The 24,949-nt window shown below is 53.2% G+C and overlaps 12 protein-coding genes across 12 annotated transcripts; 6 read left to right on the top strand and 6 right to left on the bottom strand.

Annotated features, from left to right (window-relative positions):
* Positions 1 to 51: 51 nt before the first annotated feature.
* On the bottom strand, positions 52 to 1,808 carry AB675_6038 (High-affinity glucose transporter; the record flags this gene model as incomplete). Its single annotated transcript, XM_018146300.1, has 4 exons — positions 52 to 219; positions 337 to 1,007; positions 1,153 to 1,624; positions 1,677 to 1,808. 4 exons carry the CDS (start codon positions 1,806 to 1,808, stop codon positions 52 to 54), a joined length of 1,443 nt encoding a protein of 480 aa, XP_017996851.1.
* Positions 1,809 to 2,359: 551 nt separating this feature from the next.
* On the top strand, positions 2,360 to 3,889 carry AB675_6037 (Microcystinase C; the record flags this gene model as incomplete). The annotated part of the gene is made up of 1 exon (XM_018146299.1): positions 2,360 to 3,889. One exon carries the CDS (start codon positions 2,360 to 2,362, stop codon positions 3,887 to 3,889), a length of 1,530 nt encoding a protein of 509 aa, XP_017996963.1.
* A 363-nt stretch (positions 3,890 to 4,252) lies between these two features.
* Positions 4,253 to 5,023, top strand: AB675_6036 (uncharacterized protein; the record flags this gene model as incomplete). Its single annotated transcript, XM_018146298.1, has 1 exon — positions 4,253 to 5,023. One exon carries the CDS (start codon positions 4,253 to 4,255, stop codon positions 5,021 to 5,023), a length of 771 nt encoding a protein of 256 aa, XP_017996879.1.
* Positions 5,024 to 5,906: 883 nt separating this feature from the next.
* AB675_6035 (High-affinity nicotinic acid transporter) lies at positions 5,907 to 7,555 on the top strand (the record flags this gene model as incomplete). The annotated part of the gene is made up of 3 exons (XM_018146297.1): positions 5,907 to 6,188; positions 6,238 to 6,984; positions 7,037 to 7,555. 3 exons carry the CDS (start codon positions 5,907 to 5,909, stop codon positions 7,553 to 7,555), a joined length of 1,548 nt encoding a protein of 515 aa, XP_017996865.1.
* Positions 7,556 to 8,014: 459 nt separating this feature from the next.
* On the bottom strand, positions 8,015 to 9,118 carry AB675_6034 (Methyl-CpG-binding domain protein 4; the record flags this gene model as incomplete). The annotated part of the gene is made up of 3 exons (XM_018146296.1): positions 8,015 to 8,290; positions 8,450 to 8,980; positions 9,029 to 9,118. 3 exons carry the CDS (start codon positions 9,116 to 9,118, stop codon positions 8,015 to 8,017), a joined length of 897 nt encoding a protein of 298 aa, XP_017996914.1.
* A 415-nt stretch (positions 9,119 to 9,533) lies between these two features.
* AB675_6033 (uncharacterized protein) lies at positions 9,534 to 10,400 on the bottom strand (the record flags this gene model as incomplete). Its single annotated transcript, XM_018146295.1, has 1 exon — positions 9,534 to 10,400. The coding sequence occupies one exon, from the start codon at positions 10,398 to 10,400 to the stop codon at positions 9,534 to 9,536; it is 867 nt and encodes a 288-aa protein (XP_017996895.1).
* A 393-nt stretch (positions 10,401 to 10,793) lies between these two features.
* Positions 10,794 to 11,326, bottom strand: AB675_6032 (uncharacterized protein; the record flags this gene model as incomplete). The annotated part of the gene is made up of 2 exons (XM_018146294.1): positions 10,794 to 11,104; positions 11,185 to 11,326. The coding sequence occupies 2 exons, from the start codon at positions 11,324 to 11,326 to the stop codon at positions 10,794 to 10,796; spliced, it is 453 nt and encodes a 150-aa protein (XP_017996951.1).
* Positions 11,327 to 11,810: 484 nt separating this feature from the next.
* On the top strand, positions 11,811 to 12,339 carry AB675_6031 (Single-stranded DNA-binding protein RIM1, mitochondrial; the record flags this gene model as incomplete). The annotated part of the gene is made up of 2 exons (XM_018146293.1): positions 11,811 to 12,094; positions 12,195 to 12,339. 2 exons carry the CDS (start codon positions 11,811 to 11,813, stop codon positions 12,337 to 12,339), a joined length of 429 nt encoding a protein of 142 aa, XP_017996929.1.
* Positions 12,340 to 13,150: 811 nt separating this feature from the next.
* Positions 13,151 to 14,146, bottom strand: AB675_6030 (Pheromone receptor 1; the record flags this gene model as incomplete). Its single annotated transcript, XM_018146292.1, has 1 exon — positions 13,151 to 14,146. One exon carries the CDS (start codon positions 14,144 to 14,146, stop codon positions 13,151 to 13,153), a length of 996 nt encoding a protein of 331 aa, XP_017996852.1.
* A 914-nt stretch (positions 14,147 to 15,060) lies between these two features.
* Positions 15,061 to 16,488, top strand: AB675_6029 (uncharacterized protein; the record flags this gene model as incomplete). Its single annotated transcript, XM_018146290.1, has 1 exon — positions 15,061 to 16,488. One exon carries the CDS (start codon positions 15,061 to 15,063, stop codon positions 16,486 to 16,488), a length of 1,428 nt encoding a protein of 475 aa, XP_017996974.1.
* Positions 16,489 to 16,833: 345 nt separating this feature from the next.
* On the bottom strand, positions 16,834 to 18,492 carry AB675_6028 (Glutathione synthetase; the record flags this gene model as incomplete). Its single annotated transcript, XM_018146289.1, has 2 exons — positions 16,834 to 18,145; positions 18,242 to 18,492. 2 exons carry the CDS (start codon positions 18,490 to 18,492, stop codon positions 16,834 to 16,836), a joined length of 1,563 nt encoding a protein of 520 aa, XP_017996923.1.
* A 752-nt stretch (positions 18,493 to 19,244) lies between these two features.
* AB675_6027 (uncharacterized protein) lies at positions 19,245 to 24,934 on the top strand (the record flags this gene model as incomplete). Its single annotated transcript, XM_018146288.1, has 2 exons — positions 19,245 to 24,138; positions 24,189 to 24,934. The coding sequence occupies 2 exons, from the start codon at positions 19,245 to 19,247 to the stop codon at positions 24,932 to 24,934; spliced, it is 5,640 nt and encodes a 1,879-aa protein (XP_017996960.1).
* Positions 24,935 to 24,949: the final 15 nt, after the last annotated feature.

Below are 24,949 nucleotides of genomic sequence, written 5' to 3'. Positions count from 1 at the left end.
AGCCTATGGCTGTGCCTTCGGGGTCTTTATCATGACACCATGCGGCACGAATCATTCCATCTTCATCCCTGCACCCTCCGTCGTGATCGTAATCTCGTGCTCCAAGTTCTTCAGATCGAGCTGCGTCTCGCCCTTTCGCACCTTCTCGATATCAGTGACAGAGCTGTGTACTTCACCGTCGAACAAGGCATCAATCTCCTCTAGAGATTTGCCCTTCGTCTCGACCCAGTACACCGCGATCAGCACAATGATAATGATGTCCCACGACCCATTGATCATGTACATCTTCCAGCCAATGTTGTTGATGCCGATGGGCATGACATACACCAGGAGGACGGCGAAGGCGTTGAGAGAGAAGCTGGAGAAGGCAACACCGTTGGCGCGGATGCTGTAGTTGAGGACTTCACTCGGGTAAAGATAGAGCAGCGGAGTCCATGCAATCGAGTAAAAGCCTTGAAACAAGAACATGACCGCCACGTTGCCGTAGATCAATGCTTGCGAAGCGCCATCTGGGTTGTCGGCGTATAGTTTCGCGAGCCCGCCGATGATGAAGAGGCAGATCACGAGAAGAGATTGTGTCAGGAGAGCAGTCGGCTTGCGGCCCCATCTTGCGATCAGGTGCGTGCCCACTAGCGAGCAGAGCAGGCACCAGACGTTCAGAACCACGTTAGCCTTGAGCTGGTCATCCGAATCGGTAATTCCTGCGGTGTCAAGTTCGTCGCCCAGATAGTAGGAGGCGATGATGTTTCCCACCACGCACGAGAACGGGCCAGCGGATGCTCCGATCAATAGACGTCGACGAGCGGTTCGGCTCTTGACGATCTCTTTCGGTGACATCGTCTTGCCCTCTTTCTTCTCCCAGTCAAGGGTGTCGACAATTTCCTTGTATACTGCCATCACCATAGGGTCAGAAAGGTCGCCGCTGGCATTGGTCTGCGCTACGACGATGCGTGCTTCGTCGTAGTACTCCTGTCTGCAGAGCCAACGCGGTGATTCTGGCGTGAAGACTAGGTCTCAGTTAGCTTGGATGAGACGTGAGGAGGAAGTAGAGCACTGGGTTGGGGCAAAAGATGGAATAGCAGTGCGAGCCAAAGGCGTCCGAAAACTTCAGCCTCCACTTCGTTCCTGGTCCAACTTTGGAAGGTAACTCACAAATGATAGAGATGCAAAGCACAGCCCAGATGCCTTGGAAGAGCGATGGCGCACGCCATGCCCATGTTGAGTCCCACGTGCTCGTTCCAAGAGTAATTCCTGCGGCGATGAGAGCGCCCACGTAGTAGAAGTCGTTCAGCAGACCCACTCCCCAGGCCCTCCAGCGGGCGGGAAAGGTTTCGCTGAGATATACACCGCCAGCGATGCCTTGGATCGCGGAGCCAAATCCCAGGATGATCCTGCCGATGACAAACATTGCGATGTTCTGTGCTGCCGTTTGCAGGGTGATGCCGATCAGGGTGATAACGGATCCGTAAAGGATCGCAGGCCGGCGTCCACATCTGTCTGTTATAATGCCAGACACCAGTGGCCCCAAGAATCCACCAATAAAGACAGAAGCTGTGTTCAGACCTGTTGTTGCGGGAGTCAAGTTGAAGTAGTCGGTATACACAGGCAGGATGTTAAGACCATTCTGACGGTATTGGTCAGTCTGAACCAGCAGCATGAGGGAATGGATGTCGTACAAGCATGCTGCCGTCGTACCCTCCTGTCGTTGACTGGACTATAGAGCACATCATAAGCAAGAATGACAGGATCAGTGTCGACTGTGGCACCCTGGCAGGCATCCAGGTGCCCGAAGGCGAATGTTGAAGCATGTTCGCAACAGATATCAATGTATGAGACTGCTTGTCAGATCAAGCTTGGAACTGCTCTTGAACTGGCTCGCTGTGCCAACATGCCCTCCAGAGGAAGATGTTGGCGGGTGATGAGCACCTTATCAATACTTCCAAAGCATACGCGGTCAAACGCCGCCCAACCTGAGTAGCGTTGCATTGTCTTATCAATGCTGGAGCTCATCGAGTGCCCCTCTGGAAAGGATCCGAGGACGGATATCGCCATTGAGTCCAATGGAGCCCCAAAAAGCTCTGTGGGCAGTCGCATGATTGGTGTAGAACAAGTGTACCGCAGTCGTAATCGCGGTGAGGAGAAGAGAAAACAAAGAAGCAGTAATGATTTACGGCCAGATAGTGCAAATAGGCACGCTAAGCTTTACCTAAGCTCAAGCAGTTGGGTGCTCTCCCGGTGGACTGTGGGAATCGCGGTGGGATACGAGACGTCCGAATGCCGAAGCCAGCTTTCGAACAAGCCACGCACGTTCCCTTCCATTCCTCAGTTGGGCGAATGAAAATCACCTCTCGTGTTCAAGATGCGCAAACCAGTCATCGCGATAGCAGGACTGGCATGCGAGAATTCCACCTTCACGCCGTCGAGGACAGACGCAGCCGCATTTCATCCCAAACGAGGGAAGGAGATTATCGAGAAATACGATTTCCTGCATCCAGGCACAACGCTTTCCAATGCAGCCACGTGGGTGGGTGCCTTGATCGGCCATGCTCTTCCCGGAGGTGTCGTGAAGCGAGACAGCTTTGAGCTCCTTGCTGGTGAGATAGTCTCTCGGCTTGAGAAAATCGTGGAAGCACGATGGATCGATGGCCTCTGGTTCGACATCCATGGTGCGATGCATGTTGAAGGCGTTGAAGACGTGGAAGCAGAGCTGCTTAGACGTATTCGCAAAGTCATAGGACCTCATGTGCTTGTGTCAGCCTCGATGGACCTGCATGGAAACGTGAGTCGGCAACTGGCGCATCAGACGGATTTGGTGACGTGCTATCGCACCGCACCGCACATAGACGTCCGGGAAACCAAGCAAAGAGCTTGTCAGAATCTCGTCGAGCTGATACAACAGCAGCCAGAGAGCTTGAAAAGGATGCGACCTCTCAAAGCATGGGTACCCCTGCCAGTACTCCTGCCAGGCGAGCAGACTTCTACCCGTGTGGAACCGGCGTCACACATTTATGCTGCAGTGCCGGGCGTTGCGGACGGGAACGATGTCATCGACGCGGCCATCTGGGTGGGCTATGCTTGGGCAGACGAGTGGAGGAACAGAGCAATCGTCATGGTCACTGGTTGGGAAGAGGCAACCGTAGTGAAAGGCGCTGAAAAGCTAGCAACCATCTTCTGGGCATCACATGCAGATTTCAAGTTTGTTGCACCGACTGGCTCATTCAAAGAGTGCTTGGACGCTGCTCTAGCTTCCTCTAAAAGACCATATTTCATCAGCGACAGTGGCGACAACCCGACGGCGGGCGGCTCAGGTGATATGACCTGGGGCCTCCACAAGCTACTTGCTCGTTCCGAATTCAAGGAAGAATCTGGACCGAAGGTGATCTATGCGAGTGTGCCGGGAAAGACTGCAGTTGCAGAAGCGGTCAAAGCTGGAGTGAACGCCACGGTGACTGTTACTGCTGGAGCAGAGGTCGACGATATCCATGCAGGACCGATCACCCTGACAGGTAGAGTGCACTCAATCAAGCATGGAGATGTCAATGCCGAGACAGAAGTCGTGCTACAGGTTGGAAGTGTGTTCGTGATTTTGACGAAACTTCGCAAGCCATATCACAAGGAGCACGACTTCACCGACCTGGACCTGAAGCCACGATCCGCTGCTATTGTCATTGTCAAGATAGGATATCTGGAGCCTGAGCTATACGACATGGCAGCAGATTGGATGATGGCATTGACTCCAGGCGGTGTTGATCAAGATCTGGAACGACTAGGCCACCACAAGATCCGGAGGCCGATGTGGCCATTCGACAAGAAGTGGGAGCACCCACCAGACCTGACGGCAAGACTGATTCCACCGTCGAACGAGCCACTGACTGGACCTGACGACTGAACACAGTCCGAGAACGTGCGATGTTGTCACTCCGAGTGAAGCCCTAAGGGCGCCCGATGGTCGTGGATCATTTCAGAGTCAGTTGTTCCATTGCATACGATTCACCAAACGGCTTCACTTGCGCAGACTGCCTCGCAAGAAGTGCCAAGTTGCCACTTCTCATCTGTGAGCCTCTGTTTTATTTCTTTTCTGGCGAGTCCCCTACAGCTTCGTACTCTCGCCACGACCTCAGCCATCGCGTTGCACTGATTGCAGGCGCATACCGTCAGGTATGAAGCCCAATTTGACTGTGTCTGCACAAGCGCTAACGGATCTCAGGTCAACACAGGCCCGCGTGAACTCCCCGCCTTGAAGCTTATAGCAATGGTGCAGCTCGATGAGGAGCAGACGGTAGATGTGCTGAAGACAGGGAAGTACTCGGACTTCACGATCAAATGTGGCGACAAAAGCTTCGCCGTGCACAAGGTCGTAATTGCTTCACATTCAGACTTCTTTCGAGCGGCCATTGAGAGTGGGTTCAAAGAGGCCACTGAGAACGAGATCATCATTCGAGAATCGACCTGTGTTGCGGTCGCCATGGTCATAACATTCCTGTATTTCCTAACCAACGACGACTACTCTGGTCTGCAAACCAACAGATACATGGCCCTCAGGAGACAGTTCTACAAGGCCTTCCGCGACAAGTTCAAGGAAAAGGAATGGAAAAAGAACACGGCCTTTGGAGATGCTTTGGACACCTACCTGTTGGCCGATCGATACATGCTTACAGAGCTCAAAGAGGCTGCAGACGAAGAGATTGGACACTGGCTTGAGTATCAGTGGCACAATCCGCTCACACTGCAAGCCTCAGTCGAGAAGATCTTCACAGCAACGTCAAGCACAGACAACCACGTTCGTCCAAATCTTACTGTCTGGATTATCAGTCACACCTGCATTGTTCAGCGAATTCTTGGCCTTCCAATATCACTCAAACCGCTTCAAAACTACGACAAGATATTGGGGCTTGGTGAAACCCACGACCCGGAGGGGATGCGAACGGGCATCCGGTTGCTCAAGCGGCTACACAGAAGCCAGCTTAGTTCGGCAGAAATGACTGAACCGACTATTACAGAGGAGGAGAATCGCTGGAGATAGCGGAAGATGGATACTTGCTTCATTCGCAGGCTTGCTGAAGCATGCGTCTTACTTAGGCGGCACGGTTGGGGCCTGCAGTCGAGTCGCTGAGGATGGCGTTAGGCAACTAGAACAGGTCAAGGCGTGCGATTGGATACTCGGACGGCTTGAAAGAAGGCGTTGTCAAAGGAGTTCTGATGCGTATGGGCAGACGTGAATGCCACCGCCGATAAGAGTTCTCCGGATGGCATTAGGATCGTAAGGGCATGGCTCGGGGGTGCAATTATTCACACTGTCAGCGCCAAATTGCATAATGTATGCGGCCTCGCTGCAGTTGTGGAATGCTATCGATTGGCGGCAATCTGATCAATCAGCATCGGTGTCCATCGCAACGTTCAGGAAGTACAACGTCAGACGTCCTTCGTCGCCATGCGGTGTGACGGTGGATGATAAGATTCACGGGCGGAATTGCAGCGTTCCTCGATGCCGAGGAGCTTGAAATGTCGATCACCACGCTATTCTATGCCGCCCGCCCCACAGCCATCCCTGCAGAACGCCACAAACCCTGGCGCTCCTCCAGGGGTTCTTTAGGTGACATCCACCTTCACTTAAGCGGTTGGCTCTCATTTATTGGGCTAACCAAGAACCTGCCCAGTGACGTCTGTGGTTGTTTGGCCCTCGTGGTCCGCTGTCACTGCAACTTTCTCTGTCTCTGGACTACAATACATTTGTATTTGTACCACGAGGCGACCCTCCCAAAGTTTCTTTCTCCCCACTATCATCATTGTGGATGATTGCCACCATAGCTTGATTGCAGACGACTTGACCTCGACCATTCTCGCAAGACATTGGACTGTCTATCGAGCATTTCTTGGAGGCCAATCCCTAACTCGTCTGTATCAACATGTCGACCAAGTCCAGCCTCGACGGCAGGACTCTTGACGGCGGGTCTCCCGAAAGGAAGACCGAGCACGTCGAAGGCAACGCTGAGCGTACGAAGATCGAGGAGATCTACAACCGCAGCGATGTTGCCCGTGACCTTCCAATAGAGCAGGCCCTCGAAGGGCACCTCGACCAAGACCCCAAAAGGCTTCGACGGATACGTCGGCGTCTCGATGTTCGATTGACTGCCATGTTGGCAATCTTGTACCTTTTCGCCTTCATTGACAGAGCTAATCTGGGCAATGTAAGGATACCTGCGCTCTGTTGACTGGATTGTGCTGACCGCGTTACAGGCCAACATCGCTGGCATGGGCAAGGATTTGAATCTCACAGTCGGCAGCCGGTATTCTATCGTCACGATGATCTTCTTTGTCGGTTATGCTGTCGTCGACATCCCCTCAACGCTGCTCATGAAAAAGCTCACTGCATCGCTCATGATTCCTTCAGTCTGCCTACTCTTCGGTGTCATCACCATCGGCCAAGGCTTCACGCACCACTGGGGTCAGCTCGCTGTGTGCCGCATTCTACTGGGTTTGTTCGAGGGCTTCTTCCTGCCTGGGACGATCTTCTTGCTCCAGGTCTGGTATACACGATTCGAATACCAGAAACGCATGGCTGGCTACTACGTCATTGGCATCGGCTCAAGCGGCCTCTCTGGTCTGCTTGCGTACGGTATCGAGAAAATGGACGGCACTTCCGGCCTGGCTGGATGGCGATGGATTTTCATTATTGAAGGTGTGGCGAGTTGTGCGTTCGCTTTGCTCGCTTATGCTGTTCTCATCGATCTGCCCGAGGATGCTACTCGCCGAAACCGCCTCGGACTCCCACCATTTCTTACCAAGGAAGATGCGGCTGTTCTCATTGCCCACATTGAGCGCGACCGCGGTGATGCGCAGACTGAAAAGTTCGGCTGGAGGGAGATGTGCCGTCACTTCAAGGACTGGATGTGCTGGGAGTTTGGACTCTATGTTCTGCTCAACAATGTCTCGCTTTACGCCTTCTCTTTCTTTCTTCCACTGATCCTGAAGAACGGATTCGGAGTAAGTACAAAACCGATTTCCAACATGCCGGGGTGACTAACACAAACCGCAGTACTCAACCGGCAAGGCCAACCTGTTCATGTTCCCGCCCTACGCCGTAGCCATGGTCTGGATGATGGCTTGCGCCTGGTTCAACGACAGATTCCAAACTCGAGGCCCGGTCATGATGTTCAACTGCTTTCTATTCGTCATTGGAATCGCCGTCATGGGATGGACCAAGAACCCAAACACCCGCTACGGCGGCGTCTTCCTTGGTGTCATGGGCATCTGCTCTAATGTCCCGAACCAGTTCGGCTACCAGCACGCGAACATGGTTGGCCAGGCGAAACGTGCTCTGACTCTGGGTATGATGGTCGTTGGAGGTGCCTTTGGTGGCATCATCAGCGGCAACATCTTCCAGCAAAAGGATGCACCGAATTACTACCCGGCGCTGTCGATATGCATGGCATTCCAGTGTATCACCATTTGTTTGATTGCGAAGAACTTCTGGTACTTTACAAAGTGCAACAGGAAGGCTGACCGTGGTGAGCTGGTCATTCAGGGCCAGCCTGGATTTAGGTATACTTTGTGATTGTGTGTCGAGTCTCCGCAGAGCGTGGCAAGGTGTTGGAAGGCGAACTTGGCTTGAATTACCTCACTTCGCGAGGGAAGCAGTGTACATCTCAGGAAAAGCTGGAAGACAGGTCTTGAGAATTATGTACTACCAGTCTCCTTGACTTGAAGTTATGTCTAATCTATGTGGTTGGATCTTCTGCTACCTCAAATCTCGTCTTCACCGAACTAAACGTTTGTTCATTACCCCTAAGCAAGTAGGCTCAAAGCCCCTCGAGCACAATGTTCCCTTCAGCGGCAGCACGCCATTGTCGGCATTGTCCACTTCAAGCGACACATGAGCATGTGAACCATAACACTCTGCTTACCGAACCACGAACCGTTGGTACTAAGAGTCCCCTGCAGCAGCCATCTCAAACAAAATGACGTCCCTGTTGATCTCATCGCGCATGTCTGACAACGTCGTAATTCGACTCGCTTAGGCGGCTGCGCTACCACTCCTTTCCCAGGCGAGACAGGTGCCCCCGGCTTTGGTCTTGGCGAGCCGCTGCAGGGATGGAGAGATCGCGGCGGGATTGCTGTGATCGATGGTGATTATTGGCTGTTTGTGAGCTACATGAGGCTCGACATAGAATGTTTGACTTGTGTGCGAATCGTCCACGAAGAATGCTTCGGCATACTCTGTGTATGGTTCTCCAGTGACAGTAGAGAAAGTTTGAGCATACACGGAGGCGTGAGAGGATTCGGCCTGAATCTAGGTTTTGTCACCCGGTCTTTCGAAATATATTAACTGCAGGTGGTCATCAAAGAATCTTGCTGTCGTTTCTCTCCATGGAGCAATATGTTAATGGACATAAGTATATGAACCACCATCTTTAACATTAAGGTGAACCGTTCTTCGGGTACGAGTCACAGGTTTGACAGAATCCCCGAGTGACAGTCTGTTCAAATCCGCCAACAGCCCTTCCGCTTCTTGATTTTCCATGACCAGTGTCTGCTTCTTAGAGGTATTCCGCTTCCAGGTAAGGTAGGCGCGGAGTTCCTTGTCCTTTGGCTTAACGATCGTCCACTCTGGTATGTCGACAGGGAACCCTGCTTGTCGATAGAGCTCATCTTTGCAGAAGATCCTCCAAGCATCACTAGCATATTGCCCGACTCCCGTCAAGTGAGCCACCTCCGATTCACAGGTGACCTCCTTTTTATAGCATTTGCGATGCACAACACCGGCTTTCGGCGGCTGCAATAACCAGGTATTTGCCAAGTCAATAACCCATTGTGCTCGGTGAGGCAATCCCAGGCTCTCGAAGAATACCACGGTCTCCTTGTATTCGGCTCGTGCGAGTCCGTCCGGATCTGGAAACTGTGAAAGGAAGCGTCGGGCTGCAGGTATGGCGTGCTTTCCACGAGTCTTATTCAGGAAAATACAAACGATTAGAAGTTGGAACTGCGACACTTGTCAACTATGGTTGCAGCACTGTTGGAGGTCTCCTACAGGATTGTCAGCGAATTCCTCTTCGATAAGCCCATACTGTTCTGTCGATGTTGGCATCGGTCTTGCCGACGGCGGTTGTACTGGAGCCATTTCAAATCAAACGCGCTTCTATCAGCACTCCGATACTGCCAGAATGATGTCTGAAATCCATCAGGACAGTACTTCCCCTCTTCAATCCCTGTGCAAGACGGCTCAGGTGCGGTTGGAATCTTCCAGCAAGCATGCACTGTACACGTGGGGTGAGGCCATTGGCGACTGACTGTTTGATCTTACTGGTCGATGTCTGAGATGTGCTCGTATTCCGAGGAGCGTCTTTGGAGTAGCACAGCCTGATGTAGCCATTACAGTTGCCCCATTGTCGCCTGCAAAAGTTCTTTGCAAGTACGACAGGATGAAAGAGCATACCATTCGCAACTTGAGAGTGTTGATAGTATCTCATCATCTTTCATCCACACAGTGGTGGGCCAAAAGGTGATCTCCACGACTACGCCGCTGCCTCGCTCCTTCACCACCAACTCAACCTCCACCCGTTCCCATTCCCACCGCCATTCGCCGGCATCAACCCACTCCTCTCAAAATCGAAGCTCCCGTGCCGTCCATGCCCACCCTCCATCACATCCGGCAGCGGCTTCTCCCCAGACCCGTGCCCACTCGCCACCCTCCGAGCAGCTCCCATCCGCGCTCCCTCGCCACCGTGCTCCAGGTAGATATTCTCAAAGTTCCCATCTGATGTTGCGACGGTGATGATTTCGTGTTTCGCTGGTGGTGAAGGCGGGAGGGGTTGTGACAGTGCTTGGGGGAGAGGCCAGTCTGCGCCGGTGTGCGTTGGACTTAGAGCTCCGTCTGGGTCTTCATTCTTCGCCTGGGAGGGTCGGGGTGATGAATGGTTGGAAATGTCGTTGCTGACGCGTCGACGGTGCACTGTGATCACCTCGACTGGTGTTGCGCCAGGAGGCAGACGGTAGGCGCTTCGCGCCGCGACTAGCGGAGGGGCTTTGCGTGCACGTTTGATGCTTGGGTGCGGCTGGAGTCTGGGGAGGGCATAGGTCTGGCCGGGAGCGGGACAGAGGTAGCGCGACTCAGCGTTCTGGCTGTTGTGGGTTGAAGCGGTGTCCCGGCGCTGAATCGAGCGGGCTGGATTAGATGCACGAGTAAAGATTGTGGTCCACCATGACGGACCGCGCCGAGGCGCGATTGTTGGTGATATAGGGGAGTTCGCTTGTTGGTGAGATGTGGATCGACCTGCCTCCGCGGCGGCTGCGGCTGCGTGGGTGGCGCGCGAGCGGTGGCGGAGGGAGACCCAGAGGGCTGTGGAGAGGATTGCAGCAAGTGCGAAGATGATTAAGAGGGCGGTGACTGCAGCATTTGCCATACTGGTGGTATGAAGCGGCGGAGGGCGCTTGTTGTAGCGACTTCTGGTCACAGTTCAGACAAGACCGCTGGACTCTGGAGAAATCTGCACAAGCTGGGCGCAAGCGAAACTCGATGTAAGTGAACGCGGAACATGAAGCTAGTCAGTTCTAATAATGGCATTCTACTGTGCGCTCCCGCATACAAAGAACCCAACCAGCCACGAAGATGCACGATCACGGTCTTCGTTGCTTCCGGCGAGATCGAAGGTCGTGTAGTGCGCTGCTTTGATGTCTTTGTCCTTCGACTGCCTTGTTCCGTTACAGCCTTTTTGTACCTGGTCCGTGCGCGAATTTCCAGTCCACTCATGCGAAGGCTGTCCAAGAAATGGCCGGCACACTTCGAGCGTATCCTGCTACTGTGGACCTGAATAGACCAAACTCCTCCCCCTCTGCGGCCGCGTTGGTGGTTTGTTCGGCAGCGCCGGGCCATCAATCAGCGGTTTCGCCATGACGCCGCCAAAGATCTTGTCGTTCTCCGCATCTCGCTGGCGTTTCAGGCGAGCGGCTCGCTTCGTACGATAGCTGTGTAGGCCCACGATCAACAAGACGACAGACAGAACGATTGCTGCGACTATGACGGCCCAGGCGTATTTCGAGATCTGACTCTGGCCTTGTTCGGGGTTGGTCATCTTGGGCGGCGAGATTGGTTGCGTGTAAGTTGAAGCTGCAGGATCCACGTCGAATTCGATCGACTTATAGCACAGCTTTGAGGGATTAGTGCAGCACAGTTCAGGACTGACTTACCTTCGGTGACTTTGAGCCATGGGCCTTTGTCTGCTGAACGACGTCCACGGACAAAGCGGCCAGGTAGACACAAATTGTCGTTGAGGTAGAGCAGATGCGCGAGTCGGAGCCAGGTCAAGCCCCTCTCGAAAGATTGAAGCATGCTCGAGACGGCACTCATTGCCCTCATTCAGCTCATATGCTGTGGGCTTGATATGAGCGTGGCAGGAGGGCATTCTGGTCAGGGCCTTCATCTGTATAAAAGACGTCCATTGCAGTTGGAATTATGGCTTGCCAACTCCAGATTGCTAGAACTGACAGCCGTGATCACGATTGCTCCTATAGATGATCAGTATACGATGCATGGATGTCAAGAAGAGGTCGCAAGGTGGAAGAGAGGAAGAGAAGATGAGCTCGGATGGCGAACGAGCAAAACCCCTCTACTTACTCAACTGAGCTAGTCCAAATTGAGCCAAAGCTGCAAACCACGCGACGCGACAACCAAAACCGCAGCGAAGGAGACTCGATAAAACCAACAGCCCTCACAAACCATCATATCCCCCCCTCATTTATCAGTGCAACCCATCCAACACACGCAACCACCCCTCACCACCCTCAGCCATCCCTCAGACCCAGTCCACACCGCAATGTCCTTCCTACAATCCACCCGGCGCATCGCCGCCTCCCCCTTCCAGCAACCCCTGGCCCGAGCGTTCTCAACTACGCGCGCCTCCCGCCTCGCGCGCATGACACTCGTGGGCCGTCTCGGCACGGACCCCGAACTGAACCAAGCCGCGTCGGGAAAAGAGTACATTAAATATGTGATCGGGACAGACAGCGGGCCGAAGGACAACCGGCAGACGAGTTGGTTCCGGATCACGAGCTTTGCGCAGGGGCCGAGTAAAGATTATGTGATGGGGCTGCAGAAGGGGTGAGTGGTTTTCGGGATGGCTATGGGGTGGTGTTGTGGCTGCCGGAATATGGCAACGCAAGTGGAATATTGGGAACAAGATTGCTAACGAACATGCTAGGACACTTGTGTATCTGGAAGGCGATGCGAAAATGGATGTCTACGAGAAGGACGGGCAGAACGTGAGCTCGTTGAGTCTGATCCAGACAAAGATCGACGTGTTAAAGCGGCCGGTGCCGAAGGCGGAGGAGGCGGAGGCTGCGTAGAAAGTGCTCGAAGGCGACGTCAAAGATATCTTGTTTGGACAGTGTTGCGAGCGCTGGAGGTCTAACGCTTGAGTCAAGCTTCGGGTGACGATGAACTCGAAGTGACGACGACTATGGCCTGGTTTCTGGTGTACAACTCTACTCTTAAGGTGCGAAAATAATGGCTTGGGCAACAGCGTGGACTGGTTCTACAGCAATCTGATTCTTTTGTAATCTGGGTTCCCAGTCTTGAGGTGTACTTCTTCCACTGCCTCAAATGTTGCTTATCGCCAATGTTGCAATACCGTCAGCGAACCGGACCAGGAAACTTTCTCGATGCGAACCTTTCGTGGGATCTACTGAAACCACGGTCAGCAAGCTCATTCAAGTGAGCATGCGAGGCAACTGCCTACGCCTGAATCATGCAACATATAGTAAAGCCCTTGCTCCGACGCAATGAAGTGATCGCTTCGGTTTGCCGCGGTCTTCACTTGGTTGAGGACGTATAAGTAGTCGTGTTGCCCTCGACTTCTCAGCTTTCCTCTTTTCCCAAGCATTGCACCAACTGCCACTTTCAGCACTTGTCATGTCAGGATAGCATCTACTGCTATTGATGGGGCAAGCATTTTCGCTAAGAAGCGTGTAGTCATGTAGTGAGTGGTGATGGTTGGTCTAAGCGATGTGATACAGTGTGATCAGCGCTCGAGCGCACTTGTAGGATATGAACTAAACGTGCTTAGAACGCGACTGGCTGAGGGTTGTGCCGCACCACGCCATGCAGACAGAGCTCGAGCGGAGAATCGTCTGAACTGTCATCTCTTGAGTCCTCTTCCTAATTGACGATCGTTGTTACGCCTCGTTGAACTCGGCCTTGCTCTGCGTGGTGCTCATCTCGCCCGGATGTGTGTTCGCGAAGTCCAATCTGGAAGGCCACACACCACCGCCAGACATCCGTGACTTGCTTATCGAGGCCCAAAATCCAGTAGGCAAGGTAGCTCATCACAATGTCAACGATGACTCGGACTATCTCATATTGCTGACCTTCCAAACTCCATCTCGCTGTTTGGCCAGGCAGATCGACCATCCCCTCAGGCAACGCAAAAGGAACGAATGGCTGATCAGTGAAACTGCTCAGTCTGAGCCCAATGGAAGTCATGTCGGCGAGAAAGCCTGCCACAGCTAGGAAGCAGAGACGAGTAAAGCGGCGCTTGCTGGCAGACGATGTCAGCACAAGGCTGTCCACTTGCAAGCGGTGTCGGAACAGACGCCATATGATAATGCCGAGAAATACCGCTGAGATAACAATGTCGATGCTCAGCACAACTGTAGTGACGAGCACTGTCTTCCATGCAACAGGTAACCGGGCGAGGCAGCCAATCACGGGTATGATGGTATACTGCGAGCTGATCGCCAGTTGGAGTATGGCTATGTTGATGACCGGAAGTGCCACACACAAGGCGATATCAAAAGCCCACAATGTGATCTTCTCGCATCTTGTCTTCGCCGCTCCAATCCGGTCGGTGCGCATGGCGGAAGAAAGCTGGCGGAAGATGCAAGCATTTGCACCGTGGATAGCAACATAGAGCGCGAACCGGGCTCTGATGTCGACTTGGCAGAGGGCTGGTGCATCCCACGTGTCCGAGCGGGTTCCGTAGAAAGCGAATGCATTGACAGCATGTCTGATGTCAAGAAGTGCTAGGCTAGCGACAAAGATTATGGTGGCGAAGTTTTTGGCTCGAATCTGGTTTATCAGAGGGGGAATCGCGAGGAGCAGGGCCAGGATGGCGCATGTTGGAATGGCTGGCTCCAGGATAGCTCTGTTGACCATACTTGACGGTTGTCCTCGAATCTTACATAGAACCTTGTGATCTCGACGCCTGTGTTGGGGTACTGGATGGCTGGCTGCTTATCGATCTGCGGGCACGACTCTGTGGCAACATGGCATGAGCACGCATACTGGGCTCCCATCGCTCACCTATCCAAGATCCGCACCTTTTTCACAGCCGATGGCACGATGCAAGACAACTTACCAGAAGCAGGTGTGAATAAGCCATCCCGGGTGGATCCTTTGCAATCAGCCATGGCGACGTCGCAGTACATCGCATAGGGTGCCATAACCTCGCCGTTGGAACCATCTTTCCCGTGTCTGGCCGCGTATTGCTGCTTGTCAACCTCAACCTTGTTGCGATCCGCGTGTTAGTGAAAACCCGCGCGCGTCGCGGATATGCATTGACCTAGGATTCTCTGCTCTGATGCCCCCTTTGCTTACGCGCTTCCACGGGTGGCCCTCGTATAGAGCGTAGGCATCGCAGCCACTTTCGGACACGTCAGTCGGAGGTTCGATGGCTTGAGGACCACAGAGATGAGGACATGCTCGGGGAACGAGGATCACATGCATGGAATGAAAGAAGAATCTTGGAATGGTATGAGGTGACTGGCGCGAGCTATTGGCTGTCGCGTCCTGCAGCCCCACCAACCTGATGTGGTTCTCTCCTTCCACACAATCAAGTTAAACTTGTTCCTTCCCCAAGTATACGGTACTTTCACGGCTTCTGGTCTGGAAGGGACGATCCTGAACTGTTTTCCCTCTGAACACAAACAGACCGCGCGACTACCACATTGTACAGTGCCTCAAGATCGATGACGCGGACAGAGCCATGATATAGTTCTGGTTTTCCGCCATCTTCAGCATACGGATCGTTTCCGTCTAAGTCGCGGCAGACTGGGTACATCACCCCAACGATGGCTTCACCAGACCGAGAACAAGCGATCTCTTTCGCCGAGCAGTCCTCACGTCACCTCAGCCCACCTCCACCTGGTCTACGGCATCGGCCTCTAGGACGCTCATCTACATTTGCAGAACCAAGTCTGACCCGACGACGAAGTTCGATATTCTCGGAGACACTCTCGGACACCAAGAGATCTCTCAAGACATCTGCAGATGAGCTGCTCATGCCCGGCCCGACTCACCCAACGAATCACGATAATGACGATGACTCTCACTGGCAGTCCTCGGCCATTGCTCTGGCTTTACTGCCCGCTTTAGGTGGAATGTTCTTCAAGGGAGGTGATGCGGTACTTGGCGACATCTCACTGATAATCCTGGCAGCAGTCTTCCTGAACTGGTCTGTCAGGATACCCTGGAAGTGGTACCGTTCCGCTCAATCAGTCACTGCCAGTGAGCCAAGGGTCACTGGACTGTCAACACCCATCATTGAGGAAGAAGACGAGAGCTTCATCGATCCCTCTGAAAGTGAGCCCTTGCATCCGGCAGAATCTCCCAAATCGACTGCTGGCACAAGCCCCAGGAAGAATGCTGATGCACAAGACTTGGAAGCCGCCAAAGCTGAGCTGCAAGCTCACGAGCTTATAGCGTTGTTCAGCTGCTTCATCTGTCCAGCATTCGCTGCCTGGCTACTGCATGCCATCCGATCACAGCTGTCTCGGTCTTCGGAAGGACTTGTCTCGAACTTCAATCTTACGCTCTTCATGATGGCCGCAGAAGTACGACCCCTCACACACTTGATGAGTATGGTACAGAATCGTACACTATTCTTACAACGCAAGATCAACGTGGAGCTGCTCCAATATCCGTCATCTACTCCCTCGGAAGCTCAGAACGAGCAGCTCATCAATCGCATCGAAGAGCTCGAGAAGCACATCGCCAACGGTATCGCAACGCGCGACCAGTCTCTGCCAGATGCTACCATAGATCAGTCCGCGGCAAAGGCTTCCGCTCTGGCCATTGCCGAACTCCGCAAATCACTACATCCTGAACTCGATGCCCTCAGCCGTGCTATGCGCCGGTATGAGAAGAAGTCTACTATCACTGCTCTGCAAAACGAAGGACGACTGCAGGATCTGGAGAATAAATATGAAGACGTGGTGGTATTGGCTGCGAGCGCTCAACGTAGTGTGCAGAGCCAGCCGAGGTTGTATTATATGGTGGTTCTCAACTGGATCTGTGCAGCGGTGGTTGTGCCGGTGGAGATGGTGCAGAGTTTGTCGCAGCTACCGAGGGCGATGTACAAGCAATTCATTACGTTGATCGCGAAAGTCATTCCTGGGCTGGGGAGGTCAAGGAAGGGCAAGGAGCCAGCTGGGAGAGGACAGAGGAAGACCGGCAAAGTAGTCGCCGAGCGGCGGGTTAGGAGCTCAGCTTCGTCGTAGACTCGCGAAGAGACACTGGTACGGTCAACTGGACCAGACATCGATGTTGCAGTCAGGTCGACTCATCAACTAAGAATCAGTCTTCAGCGCATGAAATACGAGCTGATTGTTACCTAGTAAACAAGAACACGACCAACAGGGTCACATATATTCGAGGAGTCCAATCAGAGGACAGACACGCTTCGCTGCAGCAACATTGGTAACGATGACGACAGGTATACCAATCACGTCAGGGAGCACAGCACCGTCAAAGAGTGGCTCATGAGCTATATAGGTAGAAATAACATTTATTATAAGCCATATGGATGCTCTTGTCTCTCTATGCTCTTAACACACATCACTCTATCACGCGAAGTCCTCCTCATCATACAGCACCACACTATCCAAACTACTGAAACCGGCCGCAACACCACCCTCATCACTCCCACTCGCCTTCGTCCGCATCAGATACCCTCCTTCCTCATTGTGCAGAATCTCCGGAAACACCCTCTTCCCCTCGCCACCTCCCTCCTCTCCCGCCTTCGCCTTCGTCGTCTTCCACAGCGCCGTCCCGAAGATCCCCAGCTCACTGATAACCTCCCCACTAACGACCTCCCCATCGCTCCTCAACACCGTGTTGTGCGCCGTCTTCGGCGGGTGGATCAGCTCCATTAGGATATACTGTTTGTACTGGTCTTTGGGGATGGAGGCGAGGAAGGGCGGGATGTTGTGCTTGTAGATGTTGTTGCCGCCGCCTTCGCGTTGGGGTTTGAGGACGTAGTTTTGGGAGGTTTTGGGGTCAGTCGCCAGGGCTAGCCCCGAAGCATCGTCGTCGGACATGGAGAACTGTGGTGAGAAGGTTGAGCGGAGGGAGTCGAGTGTGCTTTTTGAGGTGTTGGGGAGGAAGGAGGCGAGGATGTCGGCTGGGGTGGTGGAGGTGAGGATCTGTTGGACTTTTTTGCTGCCGCTGAGGTGGAGGAGGATGGAGGGGCACTTCGTGGCGCAGGAGCGTTCGAGATGGTGGCGGGCGGCCCAGATTGAGGGGGAGGTATATTCTGAGGGGGCGTAGAGGGCGCGGAAGTAGACGGTGGTGACTTCGTATTGCTGGGTGGGTGCGAATGGGGGTGTGTAGATTAGGGGTCGGGATGGGGTGTTGCCAATTTTGGTGGAGGTGAGGACTGAGGTTGTGGGTAGGCGGAAGGTGGGGATGGAGTGGTATTTGTGAATGTGGGTCGAGAGGGCGAGTTGGTCGAAGATGTTGCGTTCGTCGGGTTGGACGAGGAAGATGATGCAGAGTGGGAGTGGTGGGTCGGATTTGCTTGGGCCGTAGGCTTTGTGTGCGGTTGCTAGGCCGCGAGCTAGTGTTGGAACGGCCTTGTTAGGGGGTGGCAGTTGCTTTACGGACGCTTCGGTCTTGGGACTGAGAGACGGTAGGAGGGGCTTTTCTGCAGATGGAAAGCTGAGAAGCTCGGTGTGCAGTTCGGCCACACGGGACGACAGGCCACCGAAGGACGACGATATGGTGTTGAACTCGACTTGTTTGACAGTGTCGGTTGCAGCATCGAGCATGTAGTCGGAACGGAACAAGCCAAGGGTGTGCTCGTGGGCGTATCCTTCGGCTTTGACTTCGAGATGTATCTTCCATAGATTGGCCAGGAAATCATCGACTTCAATGAGCCTATAGGATCAGCATAAGTCGGTATCTGGGATAACATCTACTTGCTCTTTCATGATTGCTTCCAGGAAGGTTTCATCGCTAGCTATAGCAGCGTACAGCTCATTGTACACCGTTTGTAGCGACTGCGCTTGTTCGAACAATTTCCGAGGGAATGGACTTGGGAAGAGCGAAACCGGAGCATTAGTTGCCAAAACATTATTCGGATTGGCGTCTGCTGTGACCTGTTTGGCGGATGGGCGCACTAGAAGACCATGCTCGGCAGTCCAATTCTTGACATAAAGCGCGATCTGAGACGAAAGGTCCTCCGGTATTGGCGGAGGATATTGTGAATATATCTGCTCGGTCATTTTGCTCGGCTCCCACCACAAGCTGCTAATGATCGAATGGAGCTGCTGTTGACCCGGATAATTCCCTTTCTAGGTCTATAGAACGTCAATCTTGCTCGCCATGCCTCCCTCGTCCTCCCGCAAGTGTTTTCGTCTAGAGCCTGCATGCATGAGAGTACTTGACAAGACAGAGGGGCAAAGCCATGTCGCCATCCTGACAGCCTTGCAAAATCGTTGCCCGGGTTTAACTTGGTCCAACTCCGGCGCTAGCGCCAAAAGGTGCCAAAGTGGAACGCGCCCACCAAACGCGCTCTGATTTGAGCCCATTTAGGCGCCTCAAAAGGCAACCTCGACCTTGCCGCCTTCCTGTTGATCAACACCACAGACACACTACCTGCCTTCCTTCCTGTCTTCACTCGCACTGCAGTGGAGCAGTGGAAGGCTCGAAGCTTCTCGACAACTGCCTCTTACGCTCATTCACTATCAGCCTGCAGAAATTATGACACCGTTTCTGATCTTTGCGTTGCCATCATTGCTTTCGTTCACTTCCTGGCCGATCGTTCCTGAGCTCGACATCGATCTACTGAGTTGTCTTCCTGCTTCAAGAGACCTATCGGACTTCCAGAATAGTATCCCGTCAGTATCGGCAGACTTGCTTAGTCTCTGCAAAATTGCAGAGATCGACGCATCGACTGCCAAAGTCTCTCGACGATTTGCCAGAAGAAAGCTCGTCTTCTCATCATCTCGTGCCCGACTGATCAAGTCGCTGCAAGATGGACGATCAACAGCCACAAGACTGGTCCGTTGATCGAGTTGTCTACGAGATGTGCCACAACGACAACCCCGCCTGGGCAGTCCACGGTCTCAAGCCAATACCGAACAAAGAACAGCTCGAGTCAGTGTTCAGAGACAACGATGTCGACGGCAGCGTGCTGCTGGAGGACTTGACTCCCGAGACTTTGAAGGATGAGCTCAATCTCACGTCCCTCGGTCAGCGAAAGGCTCTCGAGAAGGTCATAAGATTTCTGCGTGGTGGTGTCTTGCCGTCACTCACACCAGCTCCACTGTCACTACGCGAAAAAATCTATCGCTACCAAAATAGCATGCCAACACCCGACCTGTCTCGAAGATCACCTTATCCACAGTCTGCTATGATGGAGAGTGTCTATGGTGGAACAGCGTTTGCACCTGGACAGCGTCCGCATGACAAGACACCCATTCCAGATTGGAAGCAACCTTTGTTCCGCGACAAGTCACAGCTGCCAGGTGGGCGCCTGGTGGAGTCGACAGCTCTAGACTGGCCAGCCGAGTTTCGGTCGCAAGCCAACGATCACCAGGACCTGCTTCGCGGTGGACAACAGCACAACTCCATGGCCGTGAATGCCGATACCCAGAACTTCATCGAAGATCACATGGCAGACGCCGCAACCGGAATTGATCTCCTCGACGGACTGGAGACTACCATCGACCAAAACCTTCGACCCACTGCTGCCATCGCGCAGGTGCGCCAGAAACAGCATGATGAGCCTGAGCCTGAAGAGCAAGAGTTGGAGATTGTGGAAGTTAAGCGAAAGCGACGTATTGCTCCGACCTTTGTCCGTCCGCTACAACCTAAGACTCCAGTCACACAGTCGTATCTCCAGCAAGTACCAATGAGCATGCAAGACACATTCTTCTCACACGAATCAGACGCCGACAGCGACGACAGCTTCGTGTACAGCAGTCCTCCGGCCACGCAGGTTACATCACTGGTCATTGCACGCCGGATTAAGCACTTCATGCAGCAACGCCCGCGCAAAGTCCCTGGCCTCCCATACAACGCCGTCTATCTGCTACCATACCACCCAAGACAATGTGCTGGTGCCATGTCGGAGCCATATCTTTATCTCTTCTCCCAGAACACGGACACACTGGTTCAGAAGCTACAAGACTGGCCCGAGATCATGAAAGATGCAGATCGTGCAAACGTTGCAGCCTCCAGACGTAAGGTCAAAAAGGACTCCATCGTCGCTGTCTTTGAGGCGGGACAATTCGCTGCACAGAGCCAACAGGGAACAGAGAACAGCCCGTCTCCGCCGTCAGACCTTGGCGACTATGCGTGGCTTCTTGATAACAACCCACCGATGACTGACGACGATGTTCTACCTCACTATGGCGACTCGGGCGACGAGAACGATTTTGATGAAGAGACATGGGAAGAGATCGAAGAGGAGCAACGTGAGCGCGAAGTCAAGTCGTCTGGTCTCAAATCCGCTCAAATCGCTCAGGCCATCGACGAAGCTACGACTGCGACCAAACAGAAATGGCAGACTCGGAAGCTTCCCAAGGTCAAGGCTAAGGCGTATCGTTTGTGGATGAGGGTCGCCAAGGCTAAGAAGCGGTCTGCTGAAGTCAATCGGTACTACGCCATTCGAAGCCACAAGAATGCCTCACTCCAAAAGATGCGCGAGTCCATCCTCAAAGATAAGTGGAGCTCTGTTGACGAGGTCAAAGTCATCTGTGGTTCTCTCGAAGAGACTCTGTTCCAGATCCTTGAAGCTGAACACATGCTGGATGTGCTACATCAGAACGACCCGCCTGAGAAGCCTCAGCCGCAGTCTGTGCAACGTCAGCCACGTTCAAAACCGGTGGACAAAGATGGCGAAGAGACCCTAGACTCCGAGTCTGACGATAATTTCGTCGCCTACGATGGCCTCGACGTAGCGAAAGAGGACCCGAGAGACGAAGACTTCAATCCGAATATTTCACACAGCTCTGCCAGACGTACCGCACCGAACTTGGCTGTTGTTGAGGATGTCGTGATGCCAGAAATCGATGAATTAGAGGATATGCCAGTCAATGATGACTCTGAGTCTGTCGCAGAACCTCAGACCGGACCAGAGCCCTCTGCAATGCTCATCGATGACAACAATGATGCAGATGTCGAAAGCGAATCTGATAATATCGGGAGCCTGCTCAATCGGACCAAGAGAAAGCATAGCTCTCAAGCACGTTTATCAATCACGAGCGAGGACTGGTCGTCGTCGCAGAAAGCCTCGCCTGAGGTCCCTCCATCAATTCCACGACAAATCCGCCGACAGACGAGGCAGGGGTCCGATCCTGAGAACTCTGATCTGGACGCTCAAGAAAGACTGCCCTCAAGCAAGTTCAAGAAGCTAGGCGGGACGAAGGAACAAGCTATCGAGCTACTTTCCTCAGATCCAGCACGTCCAGAGGACGACTCTTCCGGCGGGTTCGACTCTGTGACCACGCCACCTCTGAATCCCGACATCCAAGAGTCGGAGGACGAGCTCGTCCTTCCAAGTCGTTCAAGAAGACAAGCCTCCAACCGAGTCATGGCTGCAAAGAAAGAGCCAAGCAGTGAAAGCACTACGAAGAAGTTTGCCGACAACATTACCGCTTTGGAGAAAGCGCTCGGTACTCTGCACGCGGAAGAGTCTGAAGCGATCCAGCGCATCTCCCTAGCTTTGTCTGATCGGCCGCGGGTGTTCAAGCGAGACTGCTTAGGAGATCTGCTCAAGGAGGGTCTCGTCGCTATGACCACATTTGAACCATACAGCATCAAAGGACTGAGTGCGCAGTCTTCGCAAACTGTCCGCCAGATCACAGAATTATTCCTGAGCTTCATGTTCCAGGAAAATCTGGTCAAGAATCAGCCAAACAACTTGCAAGTCAACGAGGCGCATGCAAAGTATTTGGAACATGAACGAATCTTCGAAGAACAGTTGGCAAATTCTCTGACGTTCTACTCTCCTGGTCGCAAACCTGCCCTGTCCCAGAACAAAACGCAGCTGACAAAGGGATCCAAAGCAGCAAGCAAGCGCAAGTTTGCACAGGTCATATCAGATTCTGACAGAGCTCGTACACCTGACGACAGCGACTTAGATGGCTTGCTCTCTGGCGACGAAGATCTTCAGGAACACACTCCACACAAGAAGAGAAAGCGAGTTGTTGCACAGTCTCAAGAAGCCAAGACCGTGCAAAAGAACGACCAAGCTCGAGTGCTAGAGCAGGAGCGGCGCCGTAACGCACTGTCCCAAAAGATGCTATCTGTCGATGCTGATGCCTCTGCGAAAGTCATGGTCAACACCATTGAGCCCCTCATCATGCTGGATGACTACATTGCTTCCAGGGTGAAGCCCCATCAAATTCACGGCATCCAGTTTCTTTGGAGAGAGATCGTTGCCGATCCCCGTCGACAAGGCTGCTTGCTTGCTCATACCATGGGTCTCGGAAAGACCATGCAAGTCATTTCATTGCTGATCACCATCAGACAGGCGTCCATCAATCCAGATGCTGGCGTGTCAGAGCAAGTGCCACCCCATCTACATGAAAATAAGACTCTTGTTCTTTGCCCGTCGTCGCTCGTTGAGAACTGGTACGACGAGTTGCTCATGTGGACCCCACCAAACGACTATGACGTCTTGGGCGGCATCTTCAAGATCAGTGGGCGTGCACAGGCTGGCCAGATTGAGCAGTGGGCTGAAGACGGGGGTGTGTTGATAATAAGCTACGACACATTACGTTCTCTACTCAAACCTGCCGGGAAGGTAAAGCAACAAGAGCGCGATAAAGTGGAGTCATACGAAAAGTGGCTACTTCGAACACCAAGCATCGTCGTTGCAGATGAAGCTCACAAGCTCAAGAACCGTAAAACCAGCATTGCCGACCTGGCGGCAAAGTTCAAAACTAAAAGTCGCATAGCCCTGACCGGCTCACCACTCAACAATCACCTCGAAGAGTACCATACGATGATTGAGTGGATTGCCAAAAACTACCTTGGTGATATCAACCAGTTCAAGTCGAAGTATATCGAGCCGATCAACATGGGCCTCTACAAGGACAGCACACCCTACGAGCAACGCGTTTGTCTGAGGAAGTTGCATACGCTGAAGAAGGATATCGAGCCCAAGGTCAGCCGCGCAGACATCTCTGCAATCGAAGACGACATGCCACAGAAAACAGAGTACATCATGACAATTCCGCTCACGCCAGGACAGCATGATGCATATCTGATGTATGTCAATACTGTTCTGGGCCAACGGGCAGGCGGTGCGACCACTAAGTCCGGTGGTCTCTTCAAGTGGATCAGCGCCTTGCAAGTGCTGCTTGCTCATCCGAGCTGCTTCGTCGAGGTCTGCGAGAAGCACCGCGAGACAGCTCAAGCGTATGACAGCTCCACGGAAACCGACCATTCGTCCGATAGCGAAGCTAGAAATAAGCTAGTCGAGCTCACGAATGAGTACGACCCGATGACTGCTACAAAGGTATCAAATTCGGATCTCGCAGCCGAGGAAGCAGCAGTCGCAGTCTTCGACCACAACCAGGAGGTGGGAGACCTGTATGCAGAGGATCACTCGCATCGAACTTTGATCACCAAGAAGATCGTCGAGAAGGCCGTGGCTTGTGGCGACAAAACACTGGTCTTCAGTCATAGTATTCCAACACTAGACTACCTTGAAAAGATGCTCAAGAAGATTGATCCCCACTGCATGAGGATCGACGGTTCGACCAAAATCTCCGAACGACAGAAGATGACCAAGACCTTCAATGACTCTGGAGAAGGTCAGAGCAAGGTCTTCCTGCTTTCAACACAAGCTGCTGGACTTGGACTGAATCTTCAGGGTGCCAATCGTGTCATTCTCTTCGACTTCGGCTTCAACCAATGTGGGAGGAACAGGCCGTAGGCCGTGCGTATCGTTTTGGACAACGCAAAGATGTATTTGTGTACCGCTTCAAGACTGGTGGGACATTTGAGGAACCTATTCATCACAAGTCGCTCTTCAAGACACAGCTATTCCAACGCGTTGTGGACAAGAAAAATCCCACTAGAGCAGCTGCCAAGACGGTGTCGGAGTATATCTTCGCGCCGAAGTATGTGAAGCAGGAGGACCTCAGCGAGTACGAGGGCCGGGACCCGCTTGTCTTGGATCAAATTGTTCAAGAAGTGGACACGATTCGCAATCTTCAGTTGACAGAGACATTCGAGCGTGACGACGGTGAAGTATTAACAGCCGAGGAGCTCAAAGTCGCCAATGAGGAGCAAGAGCACGAACGTCTGCGCCGAGAGGACCCTGCGAAATGGGCTCAAGCTATCTATGGCAATCTTGCTCAGCGGACTACAACTGACGGTCAGCACTCTGGGCCCAAAGTTCCCACGCCACCAAAGATCAAGATGCAGCAGAGCAAGGCACTGTTTAGCAACATGGTGAATGATATGAGAACTGGAGATCTCGCCCAGCCGGTGGTCGGATCGGCCCATCTACCAGACCAGCAGTGGTCATTTGGTCCTCTTTCTCAGCTTCCCCACGGGCGACCGGCTCAGCTGAACAACAATAGGCCGACACAGGGTCAGATCGATGGCGCGATCCAGGTCGATAGCTCTGACAACGACTCAACACCTGACGCTTCGCGAGATTCGCAAGTCACCAAGGCGCGGGCGGCCGGCTGCAAGAACCAATAGGTACGGTCTGGGTCC

The sequence above is a fragment of the Cyphellophora attinorum genome (genome assembly GCF_001299255.1).
Source record: "Cyphellophora attinorum strain CBS 131958 chromosome Unknown Contig27, whole genome shotgun sequence".
In the NCBI taxonomy this organism is placed as follows: Eukaryota; Fungi; Ascomycota; class Eurotiomycetes; order Chaetothyriales; family Cyphellophoraceae; genus Cyphellophora; species Cyphellophora attinorum.
Note: the sequence above shows the minus strand (reverse complement) of the source record. Positions and strands in the feature narration are given on the sequence as shown.